The sequence below is a fragment of the Anolis carolinensis genome, chromosome 1, assembly GCF_035594765.1.
Source record: "Anolis carolinensis isolate JA03-04 chromosome 1, rAnoCar3.1.pri, whole genome shotgun sequence".
Lineage (NCBI taxonomy): Eukaryota > Metazoa > Chordata > Lepidosauria > Squamata > Dactyloidae > Anolis > Anolis carolinensis.
In genome coordinates, this window is record NC_085841.1 from 299,680,834 (window position 1) to 299,702,229 (window position 21,396).

General features: G+C 39.5%; 2 protein-coding genes across 5 annotated transcripts in view; one reads left to right on the plus strand and one right to left on the minus strand.

Annotated features, from left to right (window-relative positions):
- ext2 (exostosin glycosyltransferase 2) overlaps positions 1–5,247 on the plus strand; it is a 98,355-nt gene extending 93,108 nt beyond the window's left edge. Inside the window, exon 13 of the mRNA XM_003214625.4 lies at positions 1,704–5,247. Coding sequence (XP_003214673.1) covers positions 1,704–1,842 — 139 coding nt within the window. The 3' untranslated portion in view covers positions 1,843–5,247. The remainder of the gene's footprint in view (positions 1–1,703) is intronic.
- Positions 5,248–12,531: 7,284 nt separating this feature from the next.
- Positions 12,532–21,396, minus strand: part of alx4 (ALX homeobox 4) — a 101,421-nt gene continuing 92,556 nt past the window's right edge. For all 4 annotated transcript variants that reach the window (XM_062967918.1, XM_016992386.2, XM_062967919.1 and 1 more), the window contains exon 4: positions 12,532–19,562. In XM_062967918.1, the coding sequence (XP_062823988.1) occupies positions 19,239–19,562 (324 nt within the window). In that variant the 3' untranslated portion in view covers positions 12,532–19,238. The remainder of the gene's footprint in view (positions 19,563–21,396) is intronic.

Below are 21,396 nucleotides of genomic sequence, written 5' to 3' on the forward strand. Positions count from 1 at the left end.
ACTACCTGGAAGAATCCTCCACCTTGTGTGACTGTGGAGCAGAACAAACAACTCTGCATATATATGCTTGCCCACAATGTCCTGCCTCATGTACGGAGGAGGAGTTGTTTAAAGCTACGGACAATACGGTCGCTGTTGCCCGCTTTTGGTCTAAAACTATTTAGCTGCTGGTGATTTCCTTTATTTCAAAATCAGCATTTGCAAGGCTTGCTTAACAGACTGGTTTTCTTTTTTATGAAGGTGTAGCTGAAGCATTTTCCACAGAGTCCACTGTAAATAATATGTTGTTCTTAGCAGATTCGTGTAAATGTCTACAATAGCCACTAGCTGGCATTCAGAAACTTTTACTGTTGCCAGTTTTTTTGGGACTGTCGCATTAAGTTACAGTGATCCCATTTCAGGCCACCACACACAGTTTAAGAAGCTTTGCTCTACATGATCTTCATGACAACTGCTCTTGTTCCCTCAACCTAGGCTACTTTTTCATAGTGTTATTACTGTTTTGGTCATCATCCCATTCCCTGTTTAAAATGTTTTCCACCATGACGCTGTCTCAACTTTCTAGCATGGATTGCTCAAGTGTGCTAGGGAAAGGGTGGGCTACACAAAGGAAGTGAAGGTAAAATTATGTAGACTGAAAATGTTGCAAGAATCAGTCCACCTAGTAAAGAATGTTGACATGCTTCTGTGGAATAAATTTTCTAGTACTTAATAAGTATCGTAAATATTTTTTTTAAAAAAGAATGAAAAAGAAGGAATCACACTGTGTCTGTTGAAAAAATTATGTGTAGGCCTTGACTCTATTAACATACATAGTGTGCCAAGCATCCAGAAAGATGTACTTAGATACATTCTAGGTATCAGAATTCTGACAGTTCTATTTCTAAAAGAAATCTGTTGCATTCCTTATTTCTATCATTGTTGTGTCTCGTGGATCAGTAAATGGCAAAGTCAGCATCTAACATGCTTTTTTAAAAATACTTTATTTCGCTTAGCTTGAGCAATGAAAATAAACCAGTCCATTTCAGATTTTGGTTTGTAAAGAAATGTTGTGTTTTAAGCTTTCAGGAACAATCAGTGCAAGTACTTGTTTATCTTACGAGTATGGGGGGAAACCCTTTCTCTAGTGGGTATTTTAAAAATTAAAAAACAATGGCTATGAAATATTTCCGTATTCCTTTGGTTTCCTACATGCTTATTTTTGCAAGCTCTGTGCTGAGCCAAATTTGACCTGACAGTGGCCCTTTAAGGGATATGTTGGCAGCTAATCTACCCTCATTTACAGCATGTACATTGCCTAAAGAATGCCTGGAATTCTGATGGAGAGGGAGCAAGGAAGTTTTGACCTCTTTCTGCACATGTGCAGCTGACAGCATCTCTCTTCTCTTTGCTCTGATTAACTGCTTCAATCAAAGAAGTTCACGTCTCTGCCAAATCCTGTACTGGGGGAGGCTCCAACTCCTGTTTGCTCCCTCTGACAAAGTAGGCTATAACTTACAAAAAAATTGTGCCATCACCAGACTTTTCAAAGTTTATGGACAACTCCTTCAGCATACATAATTTCCCTTTATCACTGGTAGCTTTTGTGGACAGGACACTTTGAGTGAACACTGGGTTACTGTGAGCTAGCTAATAAGTAGTGCACAGTTAAATGTACAGTGAGGTAGTTCTGTTGCTAATCAGACCATTATTTCTTTTCCTAGGTCTGAATGCATTAACAAGTTTGCCTCTGTCTTCGGGACTATGCCTTTGAAAGTGGTGGAGCACCGGGCTGATCCGGTCTTGTACAAAGACGACTTCCCTGAAAAACTGAAAAGCTTTCCTAACATTGGAAGCTTGTGAAGAATAGCTGTTATCAAAATTGGATTGGACGACACTGAGCTCCAATTCAGAAAGAGGACTGATGCTAAGGAAAGCATCGCGCTTTAGAGAAATGTGCCAGGATGTGTTACTCCGAGAAGTCACAGAGACAGATCTCCATTCCTGGTATGACTCAAGCACAAGACTCTTCAAAACATGGCAAAGTAGCGATCTCTGTACAGTCTCAAAGCGAACACTGCTATTTTCCACTTGGGTCTACTGAAATGGCAGGCAGCTGTTTGTTCCATAGAAATTACAATATTTCTTTTCTAAAGTCGCTGGTTATCACTGAAATCTTTTACGTTTTAAAACCAGGGCAAGGGTACATTGCTAACTTCTTTTCAGGCTTCTCCCTGTTTTGCACAGAACTCGTCTGCCTCTTCTGCACACAGTTGACTTACTTGCCTCCTTTGAGAGCCAAGATTAGCATTGACTTTACGACAAGTTTGCCAGACTTTTTGTTCAGTGAGGTACAAAAAGAAAGATATTGTAGCATTTGTTGGATTCATGTTCTGATTACCAAAATGCAATTTTGGTAGTATAAAATATCATTCCAACTTCCCTTTATTGAATAAACTTGTTCATTTCTTGTTTTCTGTCATCATAGAGGAGAGGGACGCAGTTTCACACTTGGTTAATGTCTCATTCCCATTTCCTTACTATAGTGGAATCATGTTCAGTTCAGATAATATGATCAGTGCATACATGTAGCATTTAAAGAAGTGGTGCTTATACTTCAGATTTTTTCTGTCAAAAAATGATCTGCAGATTCTGAAAGCTGTTTCTGGAAGGAGTTTCTATCATTCACTTGGATTGGGTATGTGTGCAATACACTGACAGGTAATAGAAATAAACTGTTCTAATCTTTTTATCTTCTGAATGTTACAGTGGTTTCCTGTTTAGAATTAAGTGCCACAAGATAACTAAAACCCATTAAATAAGTGATTGATGGTAAAGTAAACTTGAAAGCTTTGAAGAACATGTTCTGGGAATGATGAGAGGGACATATTCTTACATTTCAAAATCCACTGTCCCATCTCACCCTCTGAAAAAGAGTTTATTGTGAATTGAGAATAGCTCACATATAATAATTGAAATAACGCAACACCATATGAGATGGACTGAGACACACAAGATCTCTAAGCTATCCAAAACTCTTAATCAGATGTGTGGACCTACACTTTTCTTCCTTTGGCTAGGACAACCTTACTATAAATAAACTATAAATAAAAGATGTTTATTTCTTATTAGTTTATTTCTTTACCTTTTAAGTGGAACAATCAAATATTTTCTTGCTACATAAGCTGAATCATATCTAGAATAAGAAAGGATTTCCCTCTTTGCATCAGAATTATGCTATTCCAATTGAATTAAGGGAATACACTTTTTGAGGCCCGGTCAGCTTTTGTTGTCAGAAGTTATTTTCCCACTAATTGTACATAATTATTTGGGGGCATACCAGGAATCTTAATAATTCTCTTCATTTGAGCCTGAATGAATTAAGTTGATAAACACCACAGACCTCAAGCCAGAGACAGGAAATACTACCTGGTAAAAAGTGTTCTTGCTGCTGATCAAACACTAGCTTTAATGGGATGTTCCAATTCAAAGTGTTCAGGAATTATTTACAATGCAGATCGTCTAGTATTTTATGGAAGAGTGTTTAATAACACATTTTGTTCTAATGCTGTTTTTAGATCACAACCTTCACTGTACTTTTGGCTAAAAAAAATTGCAGTGCATGGCAAACAGATGACACAACATCAGGGTCTTTCTTGTGAAATATACAGGCTTCTTGTATCAGAATCTGGTTTGAGTGACACTTATTACTGCAACCCATTTGAAATCTCTCCCATGTGAAAGAATGAGCAAGAAGCTCTGTCCTCTTGGTATGAAATGTTACATTTTTGATCAGTGAAAGCTTCATTGCAACAATTTTGTTGTTGAGGGTACACTATGGTCAATTGACTCTAATTGTACTGTTCTATATGCCTTTTCATTTCTTGGGATAACCATGCATACACCCTTAACATTTTATTTGTACGCTTTAATGTTCTACAGCCCTGAATATGTGATTTCTCTTATTTTAAATCTTGATATAATCAGCCAACTCTAGGATTAGTTTGTATTTCTGCTCAGCCTCATACTTTGCCCTTAACGCTGCTCACTGGATGGTTTTACCTTTTCATCTTCAAAATTATGCCATCTTCCTTGTTTCTGTGTTTTGCCAATGCCACCCACAGTACCTTCTTTTTAAGCACTTTGGTTGTGCAGTTATTTAAAAGCTTGTAGGATGAACATCAGTACTGTACAAAATGACAGATAGTTGTTCCATTTGGTACAGTTCCTTTTTTGTGGGTCCTTGGTATCTGCTAGTGTTTGGCGTCAGCACACAAACACTCCAATACCAAAATCCATGGATTCTCCAAGCCCCATTGTATATAATGATATAATAAAGTGGAGTCCCTTAATTAAATGGCAAATTCAAAGTTTACTCTTTGATTAAAAAGATGTATATTTTCAAGCAGTGAGTGGTTGAATCTGTGAATACAGAATCTCTGGACATTGAGGACCTACTGTTCATTGTTTTGAATTTGTCATACAAACTTACCTAATCTACTTCTCTATCAGTCACTGGACTAGGAAGGATCAAAATGATCCTATACTATTAAGAACTATTCAGTGTGCCTTAAACGGAAAAAAATCCCTTGTTTGAGTTTGCCCTTTTTTCCAGAAGAGTTGTTATGCCAATATAGTATTAAGCTGTGATTTGTCCTGACCCCAATCTTTACTACATTGCTGTTATTTCTAGAGTCAAAGTATACATTACTGGGTGTGTAAATATATCCACATCCATAGACCAGGATAATATCAAATTTTCAGTAAATGGAGTTGTAGTTGTCAAATGGAATCTGATGGTTTAGAACCATTTTGCAAAGGCTGTCTTTAAGATGTGTACCTGTGTTATTTTAAACATACATCGCACAAGCATGTAAAACTGTAATACAGTAAACGTGTTTTACTTCTGTCAGAAACTGCAATTAGCTGCAATATTGAAAAAGAGTATTCAGCAAAAACTGAAAAAATCAGCAAAAAAATCTGAAATATCTACTTCTACCCATCTAAAATCCTGAAGAATTAAGTGAATGGGTACACTATTGATGCTCTTTGCTAATATAAAGAAGCCTCATTGAATGTCCCCTTTTAAAATAAAATCAGATAAGTGTCCTAAAGCATTTCACTGTACTTTTATACTGCGAACCTTAAAAAAAATCTAAGCGTTTCCATTCTCTAATAGAGATTTTGTCTTTATCAGCATCTATGATTGTGAAACCATTTTCTTTAAAAAACAAAAAATAAAATAAACATAGAATTTCTAAAAATAAAGTGGAGTGACTCAATATATCATATTTTCTTGACCATTAATATTATAATTTTCTCATTTCCTTTGATGCATCAGAGACAATTTTGATAGGGAAATCACTTTAGAAGGAAAGTAGATGCCAACCTAAATTAATTCTGTTTCAGTTATAGATAAATTATTTGTAAAACCTCTTTATGCTGCTCTGTTATGGGCAGGGGAACAGTACTTCCTCCTAAATACACAATGGCTACAATTCTGCCCCAGAGTGTGGTGGAGGCTCCTTCTTTGGAGGCTTTTAAGCAGAGTCTGGATGGCCATCTGTCGGGGGTGCTTTGAATGCGATTTCCTACTTCTTGGCAGGGGGTTGGATTGGATGGCCCGTGAGGTCTCTTCCAACTCTATTATTCTATGATTCTGTGATTCTATTAGTTGCAATAGAGTAGCTAGAGTAAAGCTTTCTAATCAGTTGGATTAACATATGTATTGACTCCTTATTTTACAATTGAATCTGTTTACTTAAAATAAATCTATCCTTATTAGGATTAACCACTGAGATTTCACTGTTTTTCAAACAGGCTTCCCCTAGTCCTAAAATAGCTGTAGGAGGAGGAGAGATCACATTTGCCCCATGCAGCTCCAATGGTTGTGAGGGCATTTCTTGTGAAAACAGATTTAGAATCCTTTTTTCTGACAATATATTTGGGATTGGGAGAGTGCTGTAACTGATTTTTAAGATGGAAATTTAAAAAAGATAAAATATATGAAATAACTTTTGTGTGAGCATAGAGTCATAGATAACTTCTGAACTTTTTATGTTTGAGCAAACAATTAGCATACATGTTTATCAACTAATAGTTCCTCAGCACAACACCATCTCTTCACATACAGCTGATTTTCAGACACCACTTCACACTCATTGTGCAGTGTATCTCTATATTTTTTATATATTTATTAATTAGAAGTCCATGGGAGGAAGAACAGTTATGCTCTTGAATATATCTTGTGTAAGAAAAGTGATCTCTTCCCCTTCCAGCTGTGGTCCAGATGAAATTGTATGAGATTAAACCAAATGACTGCAACAAATATCCAAAGTATATGCATGAAACCTTCAACCAATGTATGCAATAAAAATATAAATCGTTTTACAGCCTGTGTGAAAACTGAATCCTCTGTGTAAACCCTGCTAATGTATTGCCCCCTCCCCCCTTGTATGGCTTGGAACTTGGGGAAATTTTCCAATGGTGCATTTGTGGGTTTCGTGTTGGGGAGTTCAGTTTTCCCACAAGCTGAGATTTATGGCTTTCTGCGCACACTTTGGGTTGTTCTGAATCACACTCAAAATAGGAGGTGGGCCAGTCATGTTCTGCCGAGGGTGGCACTGAAGGCTTTTGAGTGTTACCAAACCCACAGGAAAACATCTGAACCAAGATGGCTGCCCATCGCAGCAAACACTCTTTGCCTGGAGCACTAGGTAACCCAGCACCAAACCATCAGCCTGTCAGTGTTCATTACTGGTGTGAGCCTTGCTTGCTCTCAGCCTACCTCAGGTCTGAAGCTGTTTGGAATCACTTGCCCTTTCTGTGTAATTTCAGTTGAGAACAAACCACTGTTTTACAGTCCTACATCTGCTGATCTTCAGGGCTCCACTTGCCTGCCAGGTTCTTGCGGCGGTGGCTGTGAAGGAAAGTTGTGTTTCTCATTAAGGGGATAAGGAATGGCAACATCGGAGACAATTAGTTGAAATGGAGCAGCCATGGTGGTGGTGGAGGCCTAATCCACTGGAGGAAACGCAGCACAACCCTGATAGGTATTCCCAGCAGAAATTCCGGCAGGATTGCTGGGAAGGGATACCGAAGGGAGAGAGGCCCCCTGTTTGCCAGCTTCATTTTCCGGAGTCGGTTCCAATAATTCCTCTCCAAATGTCCTTGACTTTATCCTCCTTCCCTTGATTGTCAGTTTACTAGGGGGAAGAAGAAAATGCTTAACTCGTTCCTTGCCTGTAAGAAGCTTATTTAGATATCAGTAGATAGGTAAGTAAATATATAGCAGCTGATACATTAGAGAACATTATGACAGCGGCTGTCATTAGAGTTTGAATAAGCCCTACGGCTTAAATAAACAAAAGCATAAATAATTAAAGGGGGTGAGTTAGAGGATGAGCAAGGATGCAAAACCTATGCATTTTATTAACAAAGTGGTGGGTTACTATTTTCTGCTTGAGGGATAGGCCCTGAAATACCGACATATCTGAATAATTAGGCATGGCTTCTGTATTTATACTTAAAATATAAGTGTACTTCATACTGCTCAGTTGTAGGACTATAATTCTCAACCTGAGAGCTGTAGTGCTCCCTCTTACTACAAAAGCTCAGAATTTCATTGGGCACAGCCATAGCAAGCCAAGTGGAATCATAGCGCTACACCTGTGCAACTGAAAGGATTCATTGTTAGTTTCTGGTGACCATTTGCATTCAGGAAATGTTGCACCTTATATCACATTTGGGATGTAATAGTCTCGTAGTTTCATATGTTAATAGTTGAACACTCCATGTACTTGCAGGACTGCACCTACCTACATCTGGCAAAATACACCCTCCCTAGGAATATTCTATAGTAACTTCCAGTGGAAGTAATTCACCACAAGATGCAGAGCCAACCTTAAGAAATGGGGCTACAAAGTGGAGTCCACGACATGCGGGTGTGGAGAAGAGCAAACCACAGACCACTTACTACAATGCAATCTGAGCCCTGCCACATTCACAATGGAGGACCACCTTATATCAACACCAGAGGCACTCCAAGTGGCCAGCTACTTGTCAAAAGACATTTAGTATAATGCCAAGTTTTTAACTTTGTTTCCAAATACATTACAACTGTACCCTCGGTTCACTTCTGACACGATAAATAAATTCACTTCAATGGGGCTCATTATTACAGACACTGGGAACATATCCCTTATGGATATGGAAATCGTACTGTGTTTTCAAATAAGACCAAATCAATATTTTTTAAAGCCTCTCTTATTTTAGAAGGGCACAAAAAGGCCAAGGACATGCATTTCATCACTATATTTTAGTTTAAAGATGTATGCCTAGCTGTAAGTGGAAAGTGGAGGATACAAACCAACAAAGTCTTATTTGTTCTGGATTAAATGCAACACCTTGACACATGGTCTCCATATGGCCATAAAGAGATGTTTCTGCCACTTTCTCATGTGTGGAGTAGCTATGATTGGTCTCTATTATTAAAAGATTAACCTGTTCATCTTTGAAAAGGAATATATTTTTTCTAAGCCCCACAAAATTCGAGCTAGTAGCATATTAAACATTACTTTGCCAAGATGATATTTCACACGTAAATGGATTCAGGCCATTAAACAACTCTCATTCTTCAGTGGAAATATAATTCCACATCTGTTTCTGAAGTGTTTGCATCCTGTCTTCAGTGTCCCAACTTGGCCAGCTCTTGCAGGAAGTGAATGAATAACCCAGAAACCTCTGGGGTTTCCTTTTATTCTGTCCAATTTTTTATTGATTTCTTCCATCGTCATGTTACCTTCTGTAATCTCAGGGGTGTTTCACATGACCTCTTCCCCCATATGTCCTCTATACTTAGGGGTGGGGGCTGTAAAGCCATTTGGAAAGAACTTGAAAACCATACTTTTTGGACTACAATTCGCAACATGCCTACAGGTATTTAGTCTAAAAAAAGTAACTTTTCCAAGCTCTGCATGTTGGATTACTTGTGCCTATGACCCCTAAGCAGGGGTTTTACACATAGAAATGTCTATGTATAGTTGCCTGTGGCATGTCTATAAGGGCCAAATAATGTGCACTTACCTTTCAGCTGCTTTAGGGAATCAAAATGATTCATGTCTGGATTCACATCAGAAGCACTGCATCCAGTTATTTATTCAGCTCAAGGGGAAACAGGATTTACCCTGGAGATTCCAGGAAGCCCTGGTATGATCCTGGAGTTTTGTAAGTGTGGACAGCTGGAGCAGGTTGGATCTCGGCACATCCATTAGCCAGACATCCAACAAACCCAGTGCTATGTTGCCAGCCACAAGCAGCTCTTTGGTAGAAACGTGTTAGTGATATTGCTTCTCGTGATGTCTCTGAGGCTATCAGGATGCACCAAAGGGGACACTTTGCATCTGGGCAGCTCTGGAGTGATTCACCCTGGATTGATAGTGTGATTGTGGACATGACCTGTGTCACCGGCTGAAGAGACAGCATTCATGTGTAGAGCTTTGTTGTGAAACTTACCACCAGGCATTTCTATGTTCTTCCACTAGTGTATACACCCTATTGTTGTATATATCTGTTGAGTGGGCCCACATTCATTATATTCACCTGTCAGGGATTAAAAAAAAATAGAGTAAAATAATAAAAGCAGTAAAAATTTGTCTAAATTGCTCAAAGGCATATCATATAAAAAGAACCCAATGTCCTAACTTCTGCAGGCTACCAGTGAAGTGGGAGACTCGGAGGTAAATGCAGCAGCTGGGTCTTCAATGAAAAGTGGAATTGATTTGGTCCATCAGCACAGTGACCTGATAAAATTCAGAGTTTAGTTAAAATTTCAGCCAGCTATCATGAGAACAGAAGGTGATGAAAATATGTCTCAGAAAACTTGTTACGTGATCCTGAGCAAATTATGGGGCTACCAGCTCCAAATGCCAGATGTTTGCTTCCTTTGAAGCTGAGCTCGACCTGTAAAAGCCTAAACGTATGTTTGAAAAATACTGTAGAGACAGATGCCTTCTCTTTGGTATTTGTGGTCAGCTGTCTTAATTCTACCATCCTCAGTGCCATGTTGCTAATACAACACGAACCACTTGTACTAACTGGTCTATAACTATATAATTACCTCTTTTTAGAAGTGGGTGTGATATAGACGAGTAGAAGAACACAGACTTAGTGAGCAGAAGGCCTTACATTCACTTCACTGCCTCTCCAACCAAAGGAGGCTGAGTGGCAGAGCTGGGAAAGACCCACTACAGGATCTTAGAAGTGCCACTCACCCAAACAGATGTCATTGCACAGAGAGGACCCAATACAGAACATATGAGTCTTGATGGTGGCAGAAGCATGCCATACTTGGATACAGAAAACACTAAACCAGCATATCCTTCAGCATTTCACAGTTAAAACTTTGGCCAAGGGATATCAGAGTGTGGTCAGGATGGCAAGAGGTGCTAATGAGTTAAAACAAACAAGGTAACAGTGGCCACAGCAGTTTGCTTTTGCCTGAGCCTACTGGGAAGGGCACAGTTCCATCCCCTCCCCTCCTCTTCCTCCTACTGAGTTAACAGACTCCCAAATGCTTTTGTTCTTTAAACTCAGTGTGCAACAATTGAAATAAGATGAGAGCAAAGTGGGAGGAAGTGAGAGCGTTATAAGTTTAAATGGCATCTAAAAATGTGGGATGACAAAAAATTAATTGGGACTGTCCTCTGCCAAATGGGAACAGTTTGAGGACATGGACCAGCTATTTCATTCGAGGATAGGAGTCTTTTGAGTAACTAAATATCTATTTAGCTATGTTGGATTTTAATGGGTGGATTTCTATATCTTTTAAGCTGTACCTTATGCTCTTCTCTAGCTTCCTGGAACATGTGACATGATGTAGCCTTATTCTATCTTTTCTCTGTCCTGTTAGCATTTCACCATCTTAACTATTCAGTGGCCGTACAATTTTCCTTGCTCTTTCTCTTGTTCTAACCAATACCATCCAGAATTTGTTATTTTTAGCCTCTCCATCTCAACCTAAGTTCATTCTGAGCTTTTGCTTTTCTGACATTCTCCCTACAAATACTGGCTATATATTTCTATTCTTCTTTGGAGATTTCCCTCTTTTTCTATTTCTTACACACATCTCTTAAATCTCAACTCAGCTGCAAGTTCTGTGCACATCTTATCTGGAGTCCTTTAGACTTTTCTTCCTCAAAGGATTTTTTTTTTTGCAACTGTGCCTTCAATATTTCACATTTGAGAAATCCCCATACACCATGAATTCCTATCTCTTAGAGCATTTCTGACCAGCTTTTCCTAAAGTCCAGAGTTTGATTACATTGGGTCCCCCTTTCCTCTGTATAACAAATCCCAAGAGGACATGGTCACTCTCATCTGCTACTTCCAACTCATTGACCAGTAATGTCTATTAACAAGGATCAAATACAAAATAATCTATCTCTGTTTTGTCTTCTCCTCTTCCTGGACAATGTTGCCTGTTATTTTCAATTCTTGATTGATACAAATATGTATCCCAATCCAGCAAGAGAAATCTGTAGACTGAAAGTTTGTGCCTGGTTGAACTTTCCAAATTGCAATGTGGATTCTTCTCAGGAACAACTATTTGTACACAACTAGAGCTGGTTTGGAATTATGACTCCATGAAGGAAACCTAAAAGAAAGTAAATGTCAGAACTGGTTATGTATGCGATTTTTCAAACAGTTACCCAGCAAAGAGAAACTAAGGTTGTGCTTACACTGTAGAAGTAATGCAGAGTTTAACATGACTTTAACTAGCATGGTTCAAAGCTATGGAATACTGGGACGTGTGGTTGGTGAGGCACCAATGCTCTTCGGCAGAGAAAGCTAAAGACCTTCTGAAACTACAACTCACATTACTTCTACAGTGTAGATGTACTCTTATTTACTTCAGATACATGTGTCTCCTCAAAGCTACATGGAGACCCCAAATCCAGTTTAATAATATCGACCAGTGAACTCCGGGGCTGCCTCTAATGTTGTGGTTTTCTGTTTGGGGAACGGATGTGACCAGGCCTACTAGCAGCTTATCTCAGCAACCCATCAGCTGGCTTCCACTTTGCCTGTAGGAGTCTCCTCCAGGGTTTCTTGGTTGCTGAAGCTCTCTAGAGGCAGTGGGTCTCCAAGCTGCCACCTGTTGTTAATCTAGCCTTGTTTAATCCATTCTGCTCTGTGTCAGCAGTTCAAAAGGGCACTGTTAGTATTTTTTGCCAACTTCAATTAACGTGAGATTTTGGAGGCCCTGCTCTGATCACATTTCATCTGTCATGAGTAAGGAACAAAATAAGACAGATTTCAGGTGAGAGAAGAGACAGTTTATTGCAAGTAAGACCAATAATATTAATATTTATTTGGCTCGCCTCTGCTTGTTCTCAGGGAACCTTATCCATTTATAGCTTCTTTTCCAGCAACTTTCGCTGTATTTGATTTTTGTTTGCAGCATTAAATAATTTTGCTTCTGTGGAAAAAAGGCAAGTGTAATAAGCAACAAAATGACAAAAGAATTAAAATGAAAAACCAGACACAAAGCAGTTTGTTCTTTTTTTTAATATTACAATGTAATGAATTTGCAATACATATCTGTATAGGCAGTAAAATTGTATGGCACAACCTCACACTGCAATTTTAATGCATCCCCCCACACTCCATTGTTTTATTTTTTGAACATTTTTTGAATTTATATTTTAATATATTCTGCCCCAGGACATAAAGCTAAAGGGAAAACGTTGCATTTATACAAGGTTACAATATTTTACAACAATAATATTGACTGAGGTTTGCTTTTTTTTCTTATTTTGCAATCTTTCTCCCACACTTGCTCTCAAACACTGCACACCTAAAAAACGGATATATTATTATACATTGGAAACTGTCCTTCAACATCAGTAGTATAAAAGTCCTAGCATTGTCTATGGAAGAAAGGCCGGGTAATACATTACCGCAAACTTGCTGTTAAAGACCAGGGTAGCGGGAAAGGGTCAGACTTTGTCTTCGTCACAACACCATCCATGAAGTTGAAAGCAGTCCAAAAGCTTTCATCTGCTCAGCTTAACTCTGCCCTGGTTCCTGTTGGGCTTTTTTTTTTTTAATTCTACATGTTTGCTTTTTTGCTGTGTCAATCAAAGCAGCAAAATAAACAGAATCCTGAGCGACTGGGTCTGCTTGATTATTTTTTCAAGCCATTTCCAGGAAACTACCTTTTTTGCTGTTGTTTGTTTTCAAAGTGTTTTGCAACATACTGTGAAATCCTGGTGCACTCTGAGACAAGGATCAGTCATACCAGCACCACACTAGAAGGATAGAGGGATGCCGTGCCCAAAAAGCAGTAGTATATAGAGCGTATTCTGCATTGTTATGGTCAGAAATTCATTTTGTGGAGGGAGGAAGTGGAAATACACTATTGATACTAAGTGTAAAAGCTGGGAAGGCTATGTTGATCATAAGACAAAGTCCAAACCAATATAGTCCTAATACAGTAATCTCTCAGTTAACCAGCACCCATGAAGATTGGTAGATACTAGATACCAGATAAATGTAGTTTCTGGTTGCTTGAAATCAGATCTAAATAATACTATACCTCATACTATACCATGCCATAAACTCTGTATTGACAATACGGAAATTGAAATACAGTAATTATAAGTAAATAAAGACAAAATTAACAATATAAACACAGTTTTACTGTATTATAAAAACTGCTCTGTGAATGCAGCATGCAATTTTGGGGTGTTTTTTTTTTACCCGTTGCTTGAGTTCTGATTAACTGAGAGTCTACTGTACTATTATTATGAAAACCAAAACAGAATAAATATTAAGAAATGTTAAGACAGCACCAGTTCATATGCTGAGCTGCTTCACTGGAGATCTATTTTTTAGGATGTATGTAATGTAATGTATGTATGTATGTATTTGGGGGTATGATGGAATTAAATACTGTGTCCAGCCTCCTCCTGTACCTTTATAATAGCAAAGCAACCTTTTTTCCTGGCATTGTGTAAAGAGTTAGTCAGTACTGCCATATACAACAGTGTGCCGCTTGCTCAATGGCTGGATGCAACTCTGCCCAACCTAAGTGGCTGCTCATTTCCCACAGGGTTACAGCAGGGAAATTCCTTTAAGTCACTGCCTTTAAGCCACCCTTATCCTTCCTCTCTCATGTGTGGACCTCCAGATATGTATTAAGGGTTCTGCCACCTTCAGATAAGCCTTGGCCGTTATTTGGTTACTAGCAAGATGGCACCACTGTTTTGAATGTTTCATCCTCTTCCTGTAGCATTTTTACCAACATCCTCACCAATAATGTCAAAGGAGAAGGGAGCATTATTTACGCCTATTAGTGAAAATATGGATGAATGATTAACAGAAGGCTGTTGGTTTTGACAACAGCTCTTCTTTGGGACACAATGTTTCATTTTTGGGATAATGTTGCCCTTTAAAGGACTTTATACACATTGCCTTGATTTTATTAATGGGCTTACATTGGTCAGAATGCTACCGCAACCATCCTGAAACCTCTTCTGAAATACATTGTTGTTGACTTTGTAAATAGACGGTGACCCACTGAAATACAAGGTTTCTTTAGCTTACTTAAGCAAATGACAGACAGACATTGGCAGAGTCCAGTTTTCTGCAGAGTCCACTCTGAACACAATTTTGCCCAATGCTTCTCAAGTATCCCTAAGGATATAGATCCACTGTACACTGTACACTACTGCATGCACAGTGCAGACAATTTGCAAAGCTGTTTGGCTATTCTAAAACACAATTATGTCTTGTTTTTGTTATACAGCAATGCACTTCTAAAAATGCATGGTGCAGCCACACAATAGTTTAAGGGGTTACTAGTTTAGCATGGAGAGCTAACAGAAGCATGAAAAACTTACTATTTGGTTTCTAGGTGAATATGGAATATTGGACAGAATGTATGGACAGTGCTCATACTTAGCCGGCACCAGAAATCCCCTCCTGAGCCCAAGAGATGGCAAACTTAGCTGTTTATATGGTAAACATATGTTCATGCCAGTACACACAAAATGTATTCTTCTAGATATGCACGCTTAGGAACACAAAAACATGGTTAGGCATGGATAATGTTACTTATGCACTGACACGCACGCACACACACACACACACACACTATTTCTTGCATGAAAAATCTAGCTATCATGCTCCAAGATAACCTTTAATTTTTATTTTACAGCTCAGCAATGTCCACTCATGGGTGTTAGGATTCTACTGCCTGAGAATTAAAATTGATTTTGTAACTTAAAGGAGATAGGCGGGTGAGTAAACAACACTCCCCCGCCCCTTGCCCCAACAATTAATGTAGAGAGAACAACAAATGCAGGGTAGTTACTTTCCTTATGAAGAAATTTAAATGTCTTCTCTGAAAGTAGCACTTTTAACAGAAAGGTTTTGTATTTTCCTTGATTTTGACCTTGCATATTAGAACTTGAGCCAAACAAAACTGTTTGATGCTGAGCTGAGGGCTTTCACAGAAATCAATGAAGCTTAAAGGTGCTTAAACTTTTATAAGAGTGGTGGGGAAGCTATTACTTTCTGCAGCTAGCACTGACCATTGTGACAAGAATGGTTGTATAATGGGGCTGTACAATTTTCACAGGCTTGCGTTTGATAGTGCATGGGCATCAATCTTCGAGCAAGCAACAGAAACCATATTTTTATCCTTACAGGAAAGTGTTTGCAATCTTTCTCTTCAATATACCAAAGGCACATCTATTAGCACAACATTAAATGCGAACTGATCAGAACTACAGATGCTCCTAAAGACTGGAAACTGGGGGAAGGAGAATATGTCTCCCCTTACCACTCCTTCTACTTCTGCCTCTGTGTCAGAAACAGAATGTTTCCCATTTTTTCCTTCTCTTTGCTTTTCCTTTCATATTCTCTGCTGTGTTTTCTTCCTTTGGGTTCATTGCTGCGAGTTTGCTATTTGACTTTATGGCTGCATCATTCTCCTTCCACACTGTGAGAGTATAACTATCTTTTGCCAATAGTGAACTGGAAGGCAGGTATCCTTGTATGTGTGAAGTGGATACCCCTACTCGCAGCTCCCTCTCCATGTATGATTGAGTCTAGTCTTGCTTCTGCTTTGAACTCCATGGAGTCTGTGTGAATTGCAAAGCATAAGGACACTAGTCACTACCAGTGCCAGATTTAAAACAAATGAGGCCCTTGCTAGGGTCCTTCCAGACAAGCCCTATATTTCAGGATCTGATCCCAGGTTTTCTGTTTATCCCAGATTATCTGGCAGTGCAGATTCATATAACCCAGTTTAAAGCAGAAAACCTGGAATCAAATCCTGGGATATAGGGCCTGCCTGGACGGGCCCCTAGTTAAGTTTTGAGGCCCCTGATTTAGGCCCTGAAGGAAAAAGGCCCGGTAAGCCAACACTGCCTGCTTTGTGGTACACACACCCATAGACTCCATCATTATGTCTGGAATCACTCCGGAACAGAACACCTTCAAATTTAGAAATGCACAACATAAGCAAAATCCATTGTTAAAAACTCTTTTTGCCAGGAAGATGGGCCCTGTGCTTAAGTACACCTAAGCACAATGTTAAATCTGGCACTAGTTGCTACCAATCTAATAAACAACTCTTAAGAACCAGAGGAGCAGTTTAAAGCATATTCAGCCTCTCTTCTCTTGGATGTGGATTTGTGCAAAACCCAGACATTGTTATAATTCATCCCAAGTTGGACATACAGTACTTCCAGCTGACTTGCACCAAATCCTCTTTGAGCCATCTTTAAAAGAAGCAACATGAGAAGCTGGAAAATTGACATTACCTCAATGAATGGGAACAACAAGAGGCTAGTACGGATCTTCCAAAAGCTCTAGGCTGAAAGCAAAGCAATTCACCATTAACTCATAGCTACGAGCTTCCAGGAAAGGGCTATGACAGCCTCAATTTCTTTGGGGGGAATCCAGGTTTCAGAAAGAAACTATCTGAAGGAGACACAAAGGCATGTTTTGAGCTAGGTTGCTGGCAGTAGTGGTGTGTCTGTACTTTCTCTATTCAAAGACTTTTTGTTCTGGCAAAAATCTTCTGTTTCTGGCTTGTACTTTAAATAATAAAAAGGAGGACAAAATTGTATGCCTTGGTCTTCTTTAGAGCTCAGTATACCACACATGCAAGAAAATGGGAGAATGCTTTTCACTTCTATTGCTTCTATGTAATTCTCTTAGCATTCTTCTTCATTCAAGCTTCAGTTAGGATGCATGTAATTGATGATAGTTCTTACAGCTGACCACGAGACTAAATAAATGGCTGTATTTTTGCTGGGGAACTATGCTAATGTAAAAATTGTTCCACAAGTGGTTGAGCTTTCTCAGAGATGGCCTAACTGCATCATAAACCTATGTGTCTCACTGGAATACATGGGATAGGTATAGTGCAGCCAGTTATTTCACAATGCACATGCAACCTCTTCTCTCATTTTGGACTTGGTTGGGGGCTAAATGTGTGTTGCATCATGGATAAGATCAAGGTACCTTTTCACAGACGGTGGGATCAAGCACTAATTACATTGCAGTACATTTATTCTGTGCCAAAAATATATATAGGATTTGGCCAGAATTAGTGTTGTGACAGCAAGGAGAGCTATTACAAGGAATTGGTACCAAGGAGATTCCACAAAATGTGCTCTTTTCGATTTTGCCATTGTGCTAGTCCTTAGTTTGCTAATGGGATGAGAAAAGCAAGGTTGTTAATCTTCAACATGTACCTTTGCAATCTCTGCTGACTGCGGAGGTGACACAACCTAGGCCTTTCCTGTTTGTTTAACTCAAGCCTTGCTTGTTGTGTGGCACCCTTGGAGTCCTTATTACAGCAAGTTGGGGAAAGACAGATTTCAGGAAAGGGGAGAAATAAAAAGTGGGGCAGCTGCTGCATCTTTTACTCAGCTCAGTTGGACATTAAAGTGTGGGATAATCTCTAATACCCGACAAACTCTATTGTGCCGTTGCCTGGTATCCTGTGTGCTGAATCAGCATACCTCACACTCAACACACACCCACACACCAACTCACTCTGGTACTAACCAACGACAGTGATAGCAACCATATTTTTCTATTGCTGGGCATCATAAACTTATATGTCTCATTGGAATATATGGGATTGGATATAATTCAAGTGAGAGCCAATCAACCAGAAATTGTGATAAGGGGGTCATACCTTTTAGAGATAAAATTTGGAGCATGTCCAGAAAATCAGTTTGTAGTGCTACACAATCAAAGGACTCTTTGGGGTCCTGCAGATCCTGGAATTAGGTCAGTGTAGGGTTAAAGTCCTACTAGGTTTAGATAAGGGGGATTGAGCTCCCCTCCCCCTGAATAATCTATAAAAAATGGACATGAAGAATCCTGTTTTCATGATCTCCTCAGGCATTATCAATCAGAAGTGAATGAAATGATCAAGCACGCAGAATTATAAGGCAGTGATTGTCGTTCAGCTTTCCCACAAATAATAAAGTTGTTTGCAATCTGTAATATGCAGTCTTATTTTGGAGTGAGTTACACAGTATGCATCTAAGTACGTATTGTGCCTGTATGGGTTTTCATATATAAGGATGTTTCAATTACTACAGTTGGGAAAGTATTTTGCCTTTCTCTTGCAAGTACCATAAGTGGGCAAATTAATAGTTTGCCTGCAAATGTTGAGGGGCCTTCAAAACAGTTTCAGGATCCCTGGAGACTTGGGTGGCTAGATTTTGTTTCTCTCCTTTACTATGATAAACAAAAAAGAGGGAGACAGCAATGGGAACAGACCAGAGAGCATTATAAGTGGAAGAAAACATCTTCTGGACAGTTCTGTTATTTTTTAAAGGACAAGTGCATGATAGAAGCCCTTATCTGGAAGCACCCCTGGTGTCAGAGAAAGTAGGAGGGATGAATGTCCTTTTCATGGGAAATTAAGAGGACGTCACCAAAAGGGGAGCATGCCATGTGAACAAACGAAAAAGCACATTTGCATGGTGCAACTGAAACATCCTCTATTTCCTTCCATGTGTCTATTCTTGTGTAGGGAACAAAAAAAGTTAAAACACTCCAATATGGCAATATACTCAATGCAATTACACCCATGGTAGCTAAAAGTGCTGCATTCAGACCTCTGAGGAGGAGCACTGGCTGCCTCAAGTCCAAGAGTGGATGGATGGTTTGACCGTCCTCTGTTTCCTCTGTCAAGTGTCTTGAGGGCATCGACTGCAGCCCTGTCATGTCGCCCATGAGATGGCAGCACTGTGCTCCTTGGCTTTCATCCGCAGGGCTGCAATGCTGGAGGACTTGCGGTCAGGTTCGCCATTCAGGTCATACCCGTTGATGCCAGGGCTGATGCCTGCGCTGCCAAAGAGGCTGCCCATGTGAGTCTGCCCCACATGGGCGCCGGGACCTGAGACACTCAGGAATTCAGAGACTCCTCCAGTTGTGTGGGGATGAGCATGAGGAGACATGCAGGAAGGCACTGAGTCACAGGGCACGACACAGGCAGGCACAGGGGAGGCAGCACCATTGTTGCCAATCCAAGATGGATTCTGGATCTGAGATTGGGGTGGGGAGATGGAAGAATGGGAAAATAATCGTTAGGTCACCTAGGCTTATCTCATGAGCAAAGTGGACATACTAAACAGATGGATGGCAAGTCAACTTATTCTAGTAAATGAATATTCTTTGTATATGTGTTGGCCTAAATGAGTGAGGTTCTTTCACACTACAGAGCTACAACTCTATGATTCTGCATTCATTACCATGGTTCCATCCTATGGAATCCTGGGGTTTGCAGCTGAAGAAGGGCATTTATCATTCTTAACCAACAAGACTTGTGCCTTCCCAAGATTCCCCAATGACAAATATCCCAAGATTCCACAGGATATTGCATTGACAGTTAAAGAGGAGTCAAAATGCCATAATGGTGTAGCATGAAGGGGTCAAATTGGGAAATTGTGCATCCCTCCAGACTGTGGTTGAACTGTGATTCCCAGCAGCCCTAGGCAGCATAGTCAGTGATCAGTACATTTAAAGGACTGGTAAAAATCCAACTGATACATCCTTTGGTCAGTGATTCTCAACCTGTGGGCCCCCAGATGTTTTGGCCTTCAACTCCTAGAAATCCTAACAGATGGTAAAGTGGCTGGGATTTCTGGTAGTTGTAGGCCAAAACACATAGGGACCCACAGGTTGAGAACCACTGTCTAAGGTAGTGTATATCTATTGAATTAATAAGATAAACATATGTGTTGCCTTATCAAGTCCACTCCACTCGGGACTAGTAACTGGGTTAGAATCAATGTCTATCATCGGCCATTTGTGTCTTTTTTCTAGGGCCTTTATTTCATTTTTTTGAAATCATTCTATGAAAACATTCACACATGCTTCATGGCCAACTACTTCCCATCCTTATAATCTAAACCAGCAGCTGCTATGAGAGTGAGGCAGGTATTTAAATCTATGATAGTTTGTTGTTGTTTGCATTTCTTGCATCTTTCATGTGAATGCAAAAACTTTCAGTAGCAAGAATGTTCATTTGATTCAAATTTTGTTCTTGATTTTGCATCTTGCACTAATCATATTCACAACTATTTTTATTTGAGTGTGCAGGAGACGTACCAGCACTTTAAGTATAATGTATTACAACACTGAGATGCGTACACTTTTAAAGAAAAGAAAATCAAGGACCTGACAAAGCAGAAGGCCTGAAGTACAGTACAACCATGAATATCCACACATGAATAAGGGAATTGTACGGTACATGATATGCTTGGCTTGCATTCATTTTAACTGACTGGTTTCCATTTATTGGTCCACAAAGGCTGTGAACTTTGGAGGAAGAGCCATAAGTAATGGGAGGTGCCAAATCTAGCTGACATTTAACAATGGTCTCTGCTTAGTGACCAGCTGTCTTTGGTTTTCTCTCAATTGACACTTAACAGTACTTAGCAATATGGTAGTCATTCCATTAGGCTACCTGAATAACTTCCACTCCAGGTGGTCATACAAGAACTATAAGGCTGTCTCTACATAACATTTTCTAGGAATTAAACAATCAGAAGAGGTTTACCGGTGCTGCCTTCTGTGTAGTACTAATAAACTAAAATGCCACTGCCATTATCAATTAAGAGATCTCTGTTGACATCCCCTCCCACTATTTTTGCTGCCTAGTAACTTTCCTTCGAGAGTTTTTCTGCCCCATTTGCTATCAGGAATATCACTTCCATTCACCATTATTTCCAGAGGAGGATAGATGAAACTTATTTTGGCTTTGGGCTGTCTGCATTGGGTGACCCTACGAGGAATGTAGACTCCTAACAGACTCTTGCCACCTGACAGTATTTCTTTCAGCTTCACTGACGCTCTTAAACTCTCACACCACATTAT